General features: G+C 55.0%; 2 protein-coding genes across 3 annotated transcripts; one reads left to right on the top strand and one right to left on the bottom strand.

Moving 5' to 3' along the window:
• Positions 1-752: 752 nt before the first annotated feature.
• Positions 753-11,472, bottom strand: SERPINH1 (serpin family H member 1). Of its 2 annotated transcripts, XM_007194071.3 has the most exons (6): positions 11,313-11,402; positions 9,789-9,832; positions 6,593-7,248; positions 5,304-5,402; positions 4,957-5,189; positions 753-1,763 (listed from the first exon to the last, which is right to left on the bottom strand). In XM_007194071.3, exons 3-6 carry the CDS (start codon positions 7,212-7,214, stop codon positions 1,461-1,463), a joined length of 1,257 nt encoding a protein of 418 aa, XP_007194133.1. In that variant the 5' UTR covers positions 7,215-7,248; positions 9,789-9,832; positions 11,313-11,402; the 3' UTR covers positions 753-1,460. The 2 variants fall into 2 exon arrangements, with proteins under 2 accessions (XP_007194133.1, XP_007194132.1); XM_007194070.3 differs by lacking the exon at positions 9,789-9,832 and having other exon boundaries at positions 11,313-11,472.
• LOC130708804 (uncharacterized) lies at positions 10,251-12,946 on the top strand. The gene is made up of 2 exons (XM_057552340.1): positions 10,251-10,831; positions 12,649-12,946. Exons 1-2 carry the CDS (start codon positions 10,260-10,262, stop codon positions 12,764-12,766), a joined length of 690 nt encoding a protein of 229 aa, XP_057408323.1. The 5' UTR covers positions 10,251-10,259; the 3' UTR covers positions 12,767-12,946.
• Positions 12,947-14,575: the final 1,629 nt, after the last annotated feature.

The raw sequence follows: 14,575 nt of genomic DNA, 5'->3' as shown, positions 1-14,575 counted from the left end.
CTTCTGCAGCCCCATTCACATCTTGGAGGACTCCAACTAGGTTGCCCAGCCAAGCAGGGACTCCCTCCTTGGACCAACAACCCCCAGGGCAGAGTTGTTGGCAAACGGAAGCTGGAGAGGTGCCCAGAGAGAGGTAGTGACCTGCCCAAAGTCACACAGCCAGCAAACAGCAGAGATGGGTCATGAATCCAGTTTCCTCTGTTCCTCTTCCTCCCTGGCCACTGGTCTTCTGTCCCGTGCATCCCACTTGCCCTCTCCCTCCCTGAGCTGTGATGTCAGGAGCCCCAAGGACCATGAAAGGTAACCAATGTGAGGGCTGTTATCAGGTCCCTCGTCTCCTGCTGCAAACCCAAACACAGAGCAAGGTTCCCACGAGCTCCTTCTTCACAAAGTCCTGCCCAGCTGGGCAGCCTGAGCTTGTGCCCTCTGGCCCTGGATGTGGATGAGGTCAGCTTTAAGTGAAAGCCTAGGGGGCTGAAGACTGGGACCCTGGGGCCCTGCACAGCAGGACAGCAAAGCTCTGGGCTCCAGGTCCAGCACTGTCATTCCCGCTCTGCAGCCACCGCCAAAACAATTTCCGATTCAGCACATAGTGGGCCTGCCACACGGTATTATCTGCAGTTATCTGCTAGGATTTCAGGGCCTGACAAGGGCTATTAGTAGCAAACGTGGCTTAACAGAAGGAGCCCTTATCCCCGGGGAAGAATGAGATGGGAATCTCTGATCCAATCCCCTTCCATGCTCTGACAAAATTTCACTGGAAAATTTTATTGAAAAAAACAATTGTACAAATAAGTTCTTTGTTTGACAGCAACAAAGGCTCATTTCCCCCCTTTCCTCCCCATCTTTGAAAATCTGTAAAAGGAAAAAAAAAGTTCATCCCCATGATGCCTGACTGGAGTCTGCCCAAGAGCTCCCCCTGCCCCCCATAAGCTATACCCGACCCCCTCACTGGGGTGAGACCCATGGAGGGGGGTGGGTACGTGTCCCAGGGGCTGCAGCACCTAGTTTTATAGTTGAGGGAAGTTAGAAGATTGGGAGGGAGCTGGGGAGGGGCTGAGGTGGTGGTAGTATCAGGAAGAGGGCCCCCATTCCATGAGGGCTTGGCTGAACCCCCAGCTCGATTCCGTCTCACAGATGAGAAAGCACACGGCTATAAATATGAACACTGACGGAGGCAGGCTGGATCCCAGGGCTGAGGGCAGGGCTCCACGACTACTGCCCAGCTCCCACAGGATGTGGGGTCTCTGGGCTCAGCATCCTGACATCTGGGGGCCCGTGTCCAGGCAGACTGAATCCTGGCTGGGAAGGTCTGCTCAGACACAGCCAGTCATCCTGTTTTCCCACCCCCCACCCCGTGGACTATCCAAGGTCAGTACCGCAGCTCCCCACCCCCATAGCACCCATGTGTCTCAGGAGCCTCCCGCTGCCCCCTGCCATCCCACACCCACCCTGGGGCCCTATAACTCGTCTCGCATCTTGTCACCCTTGGGCCGGACCAGGCGCCCAATGAACAGCAGGGAGCCGCTCTGGGTGTCTCGAACCAGGAAGATGAAGGGGTGGTCGGCGTAGAAGAGCTTGGGGCTGCGCAGCTCCTCACGCCCATAGATGTCCTGGTCGAAGGGGTTGCCGTCTGTGTCCCACTCGAAGGCAGTGGCGTGGAACACACTGGCCAGGTACAGGTCCTTCTTGCCAGACATGCGAGACAGGTCTGCCTTGTTCTTGTCGATGGCCTCAGTCAGACCCAGCCCAGCCAGGTGTTTCTGCAGGACCAGATGAGTGCCGGTGAGGCCACGGTGGGTAAGGCTCCTAGACTCTCACCCTCCACCCACACCGCCTGCTGTCTCCTCCCGTCTCTTCCTCAGAGCAGAGATTACCACTCCCTGCCACCTTCTGTGTGCCAGACATGGCGTGGGCACTGCCAAGCACTGCTTTCCTAATTCTCATGAAAACCCTGCAAGAGCTTCCAATCACCACTTCACAGATAAGGAAACTAAGGCTCATGGGGAAAAGGCAGAATTTATGCCTGGCCCCGCCGAGCCACCTTGACCTGTGCTTCTCAAACTGTGGGTGGTGGACCGCCAGCATCAGCATGCCCCAGGGGCTTACATGAAGCGCACGTTCCCTGACTCCAGCCCAGAGACACTGAATCACAATCTCTGGGGGGAGGCTGGGAACCTTTCTGAACCAACTCTCCAGGTAATTCTTGACACGCTCAAGTTTGAGAAAGACTGTCCTAAGGACAGCTATGACCACATCACTCTGGGGCTTAAAACCTTTCCAGAGTGATATGATGTCTGGGATTTGCTTCAAAATAATCTGATGGGGGGGCTTCCCTGGTGGCGCAGTGGTTGAGAATCCGCCTGCCAATGCAGGGGACACGGGTTCGAGCCCTGGTCTGGGAAGATCCCACATGCCGCGGAGTAACTGGGCCCGTGAGCCACAACTACTGAGCCTGCGCGTCCGGAGCCTGTGCTCCGCAACAAGAAAGGCCGCGATAGTGAGAGGCCCGCGCACCGCGATGAAGAGTGGCCCCCGCTTGCCGCAACTAGAGAAAGCCCTCGCACAGAAATGAAGACCCAACACAGCCAAAAATAAATAAATTAATTAATTAATTTAAAAAAATAATAATAATCTGATGGGGGAGGAATGGGTGTGTATAAATGAATCCTTATTGGTCATGAGTTGACGATGGTTGATGTTGGGTGATGGATACATGAGGGTTCCTGATACTAATCTCTATTTTTAATATATTTTTATACATTTCCATAGTAAAAAGTTAAAACGCACACACACACACACACACACAAACACACACACGCCCTCTTCCAAGGCTCTGCACAACCCCTGGAAGCCAAGGACAAGCTCTTTCCTGTGAACTGTGCTTGCACTGCAGCCTTAACCCTCAGCATGTCCCACTCTGCTCTCCACTCAACAGCCTCCCTGAAACTGCATCCTCGATGGCATCTCAGTGGCTACCCTGTCTCTGTAGGGCCCTTTAGACTCCATGTCTTCTGGGAAGGCTTTCCTATCCCACAAGACTGGAGCCGCGCCTCTCGGGGCCTCAGCACCCCTGGCCTCCCTCTGTCTATCAGTGTGTGTGGTCCTGTCTGTCTCTCGCACCTGGCTCAGAGCTCCCTCAAGTCAGGGCCCATATTCAGGGCTCTCCCTGGCTCTCAGTGCAGAAGAGGTGGCAGTAAAGGACTCTCGGCTGAGTGAACAGCAGCCTTCAGGGCCCAGGCTTCTGCGGGACAGTGCACTTCCCCAGCATGGCCAAACGGGCACGAGACCTAGGGATCTGAGAGTCGGGGTGTCCTGAGACAGGCATTCTAGGCCCAGCTATTCCAGTCCCCATGACTTTGCATCACCCTCTTGGAATTTCCCAACTCAATCTATTGCAGGGTAGCGGGTAGTGTGTCCACCCAGGGTGCCAGAAAAACACGGGAGAAAGAAGGGAAGTCAGATGACAGCAACTGCAGGAGAAGGGGCTGGGGTAGAGTCGGGACAAGCACAAGAAGGAGACGGGTGGCTCCTCTCTGGAAACCCTCAGTGCTGTCTACAGTACAGACCACACAAGCTCCACTAGTCTCTGGTTTGGAGCCTAAGCCCCATCTCATCTCAAGCTTTCTCTCTCCACGCTCTCTCAGCAGCAAGTCTGAAACAATTCTGTAGGTGAGAGACCTGCCAAGGAATCATTTCTGGAATCCAAGGGAGGAATGAGATGAAAGTTTTCCCTTTTGAGTAGAGGAAAAAATCTTTCTCTCCTGATTGACAAAAAGGCCACCCTGAGTTTTCACCTTGAGAACTAACTGCAGCTCCACTGCTCACTAGCTAGGGTGACCTTAGCGAGTCACTGCTTCTCTCCGAGCTGCTGCCCACCACCCAGAGTGGTCATGAGGGAGAAATGATGTTGAGCGGGTTTGGTTAAGTTTCCAGCCAAGTGACTCAGAGCTGAAAGCCATTATTAGTCTTATTACTGCATGGGGGACAATCCTCCAGCTTGAACAATCTATACACGCATACCCCAGAGATATCACGGGTTCGGTTCTAGACCACCAGAACAAAGTGAATATTGCAATAAAGTGAGTCACATGAATTTTTTGGTTTCCCGGTGCATATAAAAGTTATGTTTATACTATACTGTAGTCTATTAACTCTGCAATAGTATTATGTCTTAAAAAATCAATGTACATACCTTAATTAAAAATACTTTATTGCTAAAAAATGCTAACCATCATCTGAGCCTTCAGGGAGTCAATCTTTTTGCTGGTTGAGGGTTTGAAATACTGCGAGAATTACTGAAACGTGACACAGAGACACGAAGCGAGCAAATGCTGTTGGAAAAGTGGAGCCAATAGACTTGTTTGATGCAGGATTGCCATAAGTCTTCAGTTTGTAAAAAAACGCAGTGAAGCGAAGCACAATAAAACGAGGCATACCTGCACTTTGGGGCACTTCAGACTCTGAGAGGCAGCACAGCCTAAGATTAAGGGCATGGCTTGGTGCTAGATGTCTGAGTTATTGACAATGTGAATTTGGATATGTTATTTAACTTTTCTGAGCCTCCCTTTCCTCATCTGTAAGATAAGGCTGATAGTCCTACCTAATAAAGTTGTTTTGAGAATTAAGAGTTTAATACATACAAAGTGCTTAGGAAGAGTGCCTAGCATACAGCACGTGCTCAATTATATTGGGTTGGCCAAAAAGTTGGTTTGGGTTTTTCGTACGATGTTACAGAAAAACCTGAACGAACTTTTTGGCCAACCCAATATTTAGCTATTGATGTTATCACCATCTTCCCAAGGGCAGGGACCATGCCTCCTCCCCCAGCACAGCCCAGTACTGCCTGGACACCCAGAGGGGTTCAGGACAGACCTGCTGAGCTGGTGAATGGGTGCCCCATGTGCCATGCCCCCCTCCAAGCCCTGCAGGCCCTTGAGTTGGGCCATCCCTCACCTGCAGGTCGTGGGTCACCTCCACCACACCCTTGGGCAGGGAGATGGCAACAGCCTTCTTCTGCATCTTCCCCATCCAGATCTTCAGCTGCTCTTTGGTCAGCAGCTTCTCAAGGCGCTCAAGGGGCTCCACGTGGTGGGGCATGATGATGATAAGGCTGGAGAGCTTGTGCGCCAGGGGCATCTCCACAATTTGCAGCTTCTCCTTCTCGTCATCATAGTAGTTGTAGAGACCTGGGAGAAGAGCAGAAAGGGCGCTGGGCACACTGTGGGGCGGGGGCGGGCCAGGCCCCAAGCACCCTCAAACCCCCACTTTGCCCCCCCAACCCTGCCTTGCAAGGAACCTACCTGTCCGGTGCATCATGGTGACACCCACGGTATACGAACGGGTCACCATGAAGCCTCGGTTGTCTACCATCTTGTGGTGGAATCTCTCATCCCAGTGTGCTGTAGTGGGAAGTAGAACACAAGGTCAGAAATAGATGCCCCCATCTTGTCAAGACACTCCCCTCAACTGCACACCCTGGATTTTTCCCTGCTCAAGGCCTTTGTTCAAGTCTTCAGGGCTCAACTGCAGCCCACCTCCCCCCAAGCATCCAGCCCACAGAGTACATGTTCCCTGCTTTGGGGTTGTGGGTCTTGGCCCCAGGACATGCTGCCTGAAGATATGGCTCTCTATATTTAGGGCCTACCTGTTTCCGCATGACAGGGGGTGCCTTCAGAAGGAGGACCCTTGCTCAGCTACCACCATGTTCACCTCTGCCCTGACAACTGTCAGGCATTTGTGCAACATGCGCTGAGCTAGACTTCCCACCCCACCTGCTAACTGAGGTCTGTGCCCTGGGCAGGGGATGCCCAAAGACCACCATTAATTCTTGTCTGCCAGCCCTGTCTCTGTGCCCCCAAAAATGACCCAAAAAACCATGAATATGTGACAGTGGCATGAGCCCTGCCCTATGTCACATACAGACCTGTATTCAAATTCAGTCTCAGTCACCAACTGGCTGCAAGACCTTTCACCCCTATCTTGGTCTCTTCATTTGTAAAACAGGGGTCACCTCATCCTCACAGCATGCCGTGAGAGGAACAGTGCTATCCATACAGGTACTCAAAAATACACATTAAGCCCAAATCGAATCTTCAATTCAAGATGCACCTGGACCTGAGTCCGGGCTCTCTCCTCCTAGCTGAGCCTCAGTTACCTCACCTGTGAAATGGAGGTAACACCACCTGCCCCCAAAGTTGCTTTGAGGGTTAGTAATGATCACAGATGTGGAGCCTTTCTCCAGCTCATTACTGAGATAGAATTGATTACTAAATTTGATTCCGAGACAAGCAACAACACTCTGATGTGATGAAACACAGTAGAAGCACATTTTATGGAGTCCTTCGGAGGGGCTTGCCTCTCTGTCCCATTCCTTTAGACACAACACTACACCTCTCTGAATCTAGTTTCTCATATGTAACAAGAGTTCAATAACAGTGCCTCCCTCTGGGTCCACGGGTTGTTAATGAGGACTGAAGGAGCCCCAGCAGTGATGCTCATCACGGGAACACTGATCTGATTTGCCAGGGGCGGGGCTCCGGGGAGAGGAGGCCCCGCCCCACCGCGCCCTGCCCCGCCCCTCCGGACTCACGCTTGAAGAACATAGCATTGACCAGCAGCGCGCCATCTGTGCGCTCCACGTCCTTGGTGACCTCGGGCAGCTTGCCGTCGGTGGTCTGCGCCGCCCACTCGTTGATGGACTGCAGGGCGCTGCGCTTGTCGCGGAAGTTGATCTTGGAGTGCTCGCAGTTGTAGTGCTGCTTGCTGCTGCGGACGAAGTCGTCTGCGAAGCTCACCGAGCTGGGCCCATACAGGCGGCTGCCCAGCTTCCAGGTCACGTTGCGCGCCGTGCTGTTGCTGAGTGAGCGCAGCAGCTCGCCCAGGCCCGCGTGCACCTCCTCGTCTCGCAGCTGCTCGGCGCTCAGCACCGCCTTGGCCTGCGACGCCGTGGCCGCCTTGCCGCCCAGCGACACTAGCCCCAGGGACGAGGCCACCACCACGGGCGACAGCAGGATGTTCTCCACCGCCTGGTCCTTGGCCATGGCCTGGTACAGGCTGAAGGCCAGGCCGGCGCTGCGCTCAGCCAACGTGGCCGCCTTGGGGCTCAGCTTCTCCGCCGGGCCGGGAGCTGCTGCGGCCGCGGGTTTCTTCACCTCGGCGGCCAGGGCTCTGGCCAGTAGGCAGAAGGTGCTGATGAGCATGAGGGCACGCATGGCTGGGAGGTGGGTTGTGAGCACCACGGAGGACCTGTGAGGGTGGCAGAGAGAGGGCGGCCCTGAAGCCCTAGTAGTTCCTCCCCAACAACCATCCCTAGCCTTCTGGCTGTCACCAAGTCCCTTGGAGATGGGAGTAAGAGGACCCAGAGCTCTAGGGAGCCCGGACCTAACTCCGGGTTGCCCAGATTGGGGGTCTCCGTCTGCCCACTCTCTCAGAGGCCTTCTTTGACTCCCTAGCCAAAGCAGGCAAGTCCCCACCTCAGCCCTATTGATTTCTTGCACTGAACTTAACATTTAGACTTATGTTTGTTATGTACTGTTTCCATCCCTAATTAGTCTGACCTCCAGGAGGGTTGGAAACCTAGCCAGTCTGGTTTCCCTCTATATCCCCAGTGCCTGGCACACAACAGGCTTCAGCTGTTCCTGAATGAACAGAAACCAGGGCCACTTGCCCAAACCTGGGGTCTTCAGTTATTAGCTCTGATCTCATACAACCCTGGGGCCCTTTTCCAGTGGGGGGGAAAAAAAAGTGGTAGATGGGTTCAGGGTCTGCATGAAACTCAGGGGCCTGGACAAAGGATGTCATGTGGGGCGGGGGTGTAGGCCTGCTCCTCCCCGAATGCCTTTCCTTCTGCCCTGGGATGTTAATGAGTCACCAGTTGGTTCACTCATTAAATGAGAGAGTCCAGATGCCCTACTCTGCTGCCCCAAGGGTGACCTTGAGTTCGCATGTGTGCATGTGTGTGTGCCCACCCCTCTCTGAGCCTCAGGTCCATTTTCCAAGTTGTACGGGTCTAGGTCTCCATGCCCAGGCTTCTGTCTTGGCAGGGACTTGCCTGCCTGTCTGCCCACAGCCCCTGGAGCGGATGTGTGAAATCCCCAGGACAAAAGCTGGGGGGGAGGCAGGGGAGGTTTCCTGAGAGGAAGGATACTAAGGGAGAGGGTAAGTCACAGCTCAAAGGAACAATGACACCGACACCCCTTCACCAGAGGCTGGTGGCCAGATGTGTGTTCATTCTCCCAGGAAGCTGGGCCACCTCAGATTCCATTCTGCCCTCCCATCTGACAGTCATCACCACACATGCCCATCTACTCTGTGGCTTCAAGATTGCCCTCAGGTCCCCTCCTCAAACCACAGCAGTAGCAGTGGCCCCTAGGACAAGCCCCTCTCCCCTCTCTGGGTCCTCCCATCAGGACAGTCTCTCCACATGGACTTATTTCCACACTCCTCCACTTTGAGGTCATTTCCACTTCTCCAGGCAGCACAACAGAAGAGGAGATGACATGGCAAAGGGAAGGTTTGGAAGGAACCGCGGTGATCCCACGGCTCTGGCAGATCCCATCTCGTGGTCCTCAAGAAGATGGAAAACTCAGAATCCTGGTGGACGACCCTCAGGCCTTGAGCCTGCCTGGGGAGCACTGGCTTTCTGCGAAGACTGTACTGCTGCAGCCATCCTGTGAACCAAGCCAAGTCCCCCCTCCCTGGGCTGCCACCTCCTTGGAGGTGCAGTGCAGAGGAGAAGCAAAGGGTACATGGGTAGAGGTGGTGGGAGGAGGGAAGGCCACTGAGCCCCACAGCTGCCTGGGGGAAGGTATCAAAGAGATCTGTAGCCTAGAGTATGGATTGTGGAGGTAAGACCGAGTTTCACCCTAAAGAACGGATTGGGAAGGTAATATCTCAGGGCCCAGGCTGCCTTCCTCCCAGCCCTAGCTACTTCCCCACCAGGCCTGGAACCTCAAAGGCAGAGTGGCCATATAATTATTGTACAAACAAGGACACTTAAGAGAGTAAAATGGGACACTACTAATTATTAGGCCAGGACAACAGGCATATGGTCATCCTATTCAAAGGCTGCCTTTAGTCCAGACAGCTGATGCCAGAGCTTGGACCTCTGCAGAGGCCACCAGCATCCCCTTGAGAGGCAGTCTCGGAGTCTAGTTCACAGCCTTGCCACGTGGCAGGCACTATCTTGACAGCCCCACCCCCAGCCAACCAGAACCTTAAAGGGCTGGGAGGGGTTTTTTAAGAAAGCTCCAAATGACTAGTTTGGGATTCCTCAGGCAGCCACACAGCTGCGCTCCTGTTCCTGCTCCTGCTCCGGGTGACGTGGCATGCTGGAAATTGAATTATCTCCACCCGCCTGCAGAGGGGGGCTTCCAACCCGGGAAGCAGGAGGCCTGGGTTCAGGTCCCAGGGGGTGTCATGGAGCCTCCCTGGCCCTAGCTTCGAGCCCACAACGTCACTCTCCGCAGGGAGATGTGCAGCTATGGAGAAGGGCTGCCCTGTTAACCCAGCAGCAGGAACGGAGGAAGGCAAGTCACTGCAAGCAAGCCAGCCTCCCACAGCCCAGCCCCTGTTGCCACAGAGAAATCCTAGCCCTGAGGCCAAGGTTAGAAGATTTATACTCCCACAGAGAAAAATACACGATCCCAGAACCAAGGGCTGTGCCCACAGCTAGCCAGGCCAAGTTGAGACTGGGTTCCAGATTTTTGTAAGTAGAGGGAAGGGAAGCAGATGCTAGGGGGGGACCACCAGAAGGGCTCTCAAACACTTGAGGAGGGCTAAAGTACCTTGAAACTGCCTCAGGGGGAGGTCAATGCCTGCCTTTTTCATTCTGAAAGAAAACAGAAGAGTGAGGAGGATGGGATAGGGCAGAGCTGGCGTGGTGGTGAGGAGGGGGCCTGGTAGGCCCAGCCCCCGTACGGAACCCTGTCTACACTGCCCCTGGCAGAAGGAAGACGTAACCAGTCCCAGACCTACAAGGACCTTGGAGGTCATTCACTTCACCAAACAGCGGGAGAAACTGAGGCCAGAGAGGGGGCAGGGAGCCACCTCCAGTCCGCCAGGGATCAGTGGGGGTCCGGCTTCCTAGCACAGGGCTCCTTCCTCCCAGAAGCACCCGCAGAGCCCCTCCGGAGGGCTGGATGTGGTGTCCTGTTACACAGCCCGTGAAAAAACATTTCTGTTGGGAATCCCGGTGACCAGAGACAAAAGGAGGGGAGCCGGAGGCCTCAGGAAGGGGGGATGGGCAGATAAACTGCATGAGGACAGAAGGGTGTGGTCCCAGCCAGAGACTTCCAGGGAACCAAAGCCCCCTGATTTTCCTCCGGCCTCCATCCGGCCTCCATCCGGGCCCTGCAGACCAGAGGGACCAGCCGGAAGCCCGGGAAGAGGAGGGGCCGGGCCTTCTGGCCATGCTGGAAGCGGTTTCATTCTTCTTCCACCACTCCAGCCGCCTCAGGAATGTCCCTAAGCTGGGGGCAGGGAACCCCGGCCTCTTAAGTAGCCTTAACCCTGCAGTTACTCCAGGAACCAGGTGGCGGTGGACAGAATTACAGCGGGTGACTCAAAGCCTTCGAGGGAGCTCCCCGTTCTCCCTTCTGCGGGGGGATGCAGACCTGGTCACCTCCTCACCGCTTTTTGGAGGAAGGTGGGGGAGACCGGTGCTGGCTGCCATGACCTTCACGTGCAGGCTGCTGATCAGAAATGGAGCCGCGGTCCTCCCAAACCATGGGGACCCCAAGAGCCAAGTAAAAGTCAAGACTATTTCACCTCCTTTTCCTACCACCCTACCTCAGGAGGCTCAGATGCCCCCCAGCAAGCCTGTGAAGAGGTTGGTCCACTGGCCCTTGGGCCTCAACCCCACAACTGGAGGCACCCCGACATGCAAAGCCAGCCTGGCCTCCCTGTCCCTGCTGGAAGGCGTTCCAGACCCCATCTCCTCCCTCCTTGGTCCTGCAGAGGGACGAGCCTCAGCATACCGGCTCCCAGCGCCACTGTTTCCTCTCTGCCACCAGCACCCCTGCCCCACACTTCTGCGGAACCCTGCACTTTTTCCGGGCCCTCTGAGTGCCCCGACTCTCCATCCCGGCTCTGATCTCTGCTCTGGCCCTCGGGCTCGCTCCGCCATCACCACCCAGACCCGGGTTCTCCATGCCGAACCCTCCAGCTGTCCCCAAAGTGCCAGGGACTCCAGTTTGCGGGCTCTGGGGTGGCCCCTAAACCCTCCCGCGGGCCGCTCTCCCCTCTGGTTTTCTTGAGCACCCCCAAAGCTCCCGCCGCTCCCCCCGGCCGCCCCCGCCCCTGCCCCTCACCTGGCCGGGCTGGGCTGGCGCGGGGACCGCAGTCACAGTGCCGCACTAGAGCCGCGAACGGATTCCACTCTCCGCCGCGGCCCCGCTCTCCAGATCTATATATGGCGTTCCCCCACCCCACCTCCCGCCCGTCCCGAGAAACTTCTGGAAAGTTAGAAAAGCTTCCGGAGGGCGCCCCGGCTCCGCCAAAAAAAGCCAAAGCCCTCCCCCAAACCGCCCCGGCTCCCACCCCTCCCTCTGCGGGCAGTCACCCGGCCCCTGGGTCCTACTGCCCCCCTCATCGGACGGGGTCGCGGCACCCGGGGAGCCCCTGCCTTGAGGCTGGGTGCCCGGGGTTCGCACGACTGCAGAGCGAGCGGGCATCCTTCGATTCAGCTGAGACTCTGCACCTTAGTGGGAGCTCGGAACGCTTAGCTGGAGGGCACATGGGTCTCCAGGGTCCAACTCCCCGGAGAGGAGCCCCCTAACACCCCAAGGCTCTTTGCACAAGCCAGCTACCCCTGATTGCACATTCCTTCCAGCACCCCTTTCCCTGCGCCTCCAAGTGGATCCAGTCCCCCATTTTTGAGCTGAAACTTAATTGGGTTCCTCAGTCAGGGCCCCTCTCCTTCCTCTCAGAGGAGGTGGTCAGAGGTTGGGAGGCAGCACCCTTCTCCATGTGCAGTTTATCCTGAGCACCTTGGAGCTCAACCTCAGTGGCCACCCCGACAGGAAGAGTGGTCAGGCCAGTCCCAGTACCTGACCCTCACCCAGGAAAGTATTGGAAACACCACGTGGTCTGCCTGGGCCTGGGGGGTGCACAGGAAGAAAACCCTGGCTGTCCACCAAGTAATATGCTGTGTGACCCTAAAGAAGTTACTCTCCTTTCTGGGCCTCAGTTCCTTTGTGAAATGTCATTCCTTGCTTCCTTTCCTTGTCTGTTTCTGTCTGTCTCTGTCTCTCTGTCCTTGGTCGTCCCTGCCCCCTCCCTGTCTGGGTCCTCTCCCACAGGTCTCACTATCAACTCCTCTTGCCCCACCCTTCCCCAGTTGATAGCCTCTTGAGCTCTGAGCTAAGCTGGGGTATTCATTTCCGTTCCAGGTGCGGAAGACACAGCCAAGAACAGGACAAAGTCCCTGCCCTTAGGATGAACATTCTGAGGGGAGTATGCACATCTTAGTAGGGAACTTGAGAAGGTAGAAGATTATTTAGGACATCCCCCTCCCTCCCCCAAATCTTTAATAGGTAAATCATAGATAACCCATGGGCCCCAGTATGGAGAAGAAGGGACAGATACTTCACTCACTCATTCATTCATTCAATCAACAAACTGTGCTGAACATCTTCTTGCTTCCAGGTGCATCTCTGGATCTTGGGGAGCAAATGAAGCCCAGCACTCAAAAGATGAATCATCCAGGTCCCTGGCAGCAGAGGTGAGGGGAGGGCACTTTCTGGCCACCCCAGCCTGGTGGTAGTGACTAACTTCTCAGTCTGGCTTAGGCTGCTGATGTTCAAAGTCTGATTACAAGGATTGTGTGAAATCTTAGATCCCAAGAGCTTCAGACTCTTCGAATCAGCGTCAAAGAATCAGAGATCACTTGAACCTTAAGGTAGTCATCACAGACTATGATATCCCCATGAAATTTTTGAATTCATCCAAGGAATCTTAGAATGTTAACTCTCAGAGTCAAAGAATCTTAGAATAAAAGTATTGAAGACTCTGGGCTGCAAGGCATCTCAGAGGTCATGGAATCCGGTCTGTAGCCCCTGGCGGAAGTCCTCTCTGCAGTACCCCAAAAAGGCAAGCGCCCAGGTTCCTCCAAGAACAGGGAGCTCACCTCCCTCAGAGGCAGCCCAGTATCATTTTCTTAGGACAGGTCTGATGGTTGGCAAAATCTCTTAGCCTCAGGGAGGTGTCCATCTCTTTGGTGCAGCTGTCCAGGTTTTCATGTACTTCCCTCTGCCTCATCTGTGTATTGCTTTTAAGAATAAGTCCTTGCTATTCAAGGAAACTGAGAAAATCGCCTGGGTCCCAGGCCCAACTCCACCCTCTACCCCACCCCCAGCTTGTCCCTCAGGTGGTAATTGGCCAGTCAGCTAAGGGTCCATCAAAGCTGGTGTAATGAAGGAGAGGTTTGCCTTGATTTCCAGCAGGTCCAGATGTCAAAATCCTGCAGAGATTTCCTTTCCTCCACACCCTTTCATTTCTTAGCTCTCCGAAGCCTCACCAGAAGTTTAGGGGAAAGCTGAGTGCTATGACTCTCAGCGACGGCCCTGAGGGGGAAGGGTAAACTGAGGCTCACGCTGTTAGATAAACCCAGAATCCTAGGTCAGAGTAGAAAGGACCAATGCCCACCATATACCGATAGGGAAGCTGAGGCCTAGGGAGGGGGCTGGGTCTGGAGACCCTCTACCAGCCTCACTAGACCTATATTGTAGCTCAGACTGAGTCAGAAGCCTCCTCTATGGCATTGTGCTGTGTTATCTCTGTGTCATCACCCTGTATGGTCACTGAATGTCACTGGAGATTTTGGATGGGCAGAGATTTCTTCTCACTCTGAGTCCCCAGTACCCAGCACACGGCATGCCCAGAAAAGGCACATGATGAGCGTGGCCAGTGAGTGAGTGATGGGAAGTGTCTGCCTGAGTCTACTGGACTCCAAGCACAGCCTCCCTGCAACCTCCCTGAAGAAAGAAAGGCAACGGCTCCTTTAAATTTCCAAGATCAGCAAAAAAAAGTTTGGAGAGCCTTTGCCACATTATTCTTAGCTCTGAGCCCAGCCCAGGCCCTGCTGACTGCAGCCCTTCCCCCACACTCCCAAGCTGCACTTTCTGGAAAAAGCACTCTTTTTGGAGGGAGGAAAGAGTCTGAAATGCAGAGAAACTCTCCAGCATTTCAGGTCTGACTTCGTCCAGTGCCTCTGCTCCCAGCAGGAGCGGTTCCTGCCCACCCCCACCCCCGACAGGGGCTCAGCTGGAAATCCCAGGTCCCAAGAGGTGTGGGCAGCAGGAAATAGAAAACCGTGGAATCCAACTGCATCACACCATACAGAGAGGAAAACTGAGGCCCAGAGAGGGGCAGGAACTTGCCCAAAGTCACACAGCAAGTCAGAGGTGGAGCTGGGCCAGAGCCCATGCCCTGGGCCCCAGCCCTCTTTCTCCCACACCATCTTCTAACTGGGCCTTCCAGGTAGGCAGGCCCAGTTCTGGCAGATATTGCAGAAACGGCTCTCTAGCCCCAGTGGCTAGATTCAGGCAGTCCTCACCCTACAGAATCCTAGGAC

This window comes from Balaenoptera acutorostrata, chromosome 9 (assembly GCF_949987535.1).
Source record: "Balaenoptera acutorostrata chromosome 9, mBalAcu1.1, whole genome shotgun sequence".
NCBI classification, from domain to species: Eukaryota; Metazoa; Chordata; class Mammalia; order Artiodactyla; family Balaenopteridae; genus Balaenoptera; species Balaenoptera acutorostrata.
The sequence above is the reverse complement of the archived record's forward strand: the minus strand, read 5'-3'. Positions and strand labels throughout refer to the sequence as shown.

Coding starts and splice junctions, on each gene's coding strand:
- SERPINH1 (XM_007194070.3), bottom strand. CDS start 7,214: ATGCGTGCCCTCATGCTCATCAGCACCTTCTGCCTACTGGCCAGAGCC. Junction 5,403..6,592: donor CAATGCTATGTTCTTCAAGC/GTGAGTCCGGAG, acceptor TTCCCACTACAG/CACACTGGGATGAGAGATTC. Junction 1,764..4,956: donor AGGTGACCCACGACCTGCAG/GTGAGGGATGGC, acceptor CTGGTCCTGCAG/AAACACCTGGCTGGGCTGGG.
- LOC130708804 (XM_057552340.1), top strand. CDS start 10,260: ATGAGGACAGAAGGGTGTGGTCCCAGCCAGAGACTTCCAGGGAACCAA. Junction 10,832..12,648: donor CCCAGCAAGCCTGTGAAGAG/GTTGGTCCACTG, acceptor TCTTGCTTCCAG/GTGCATCTCTGGATCTTGGG.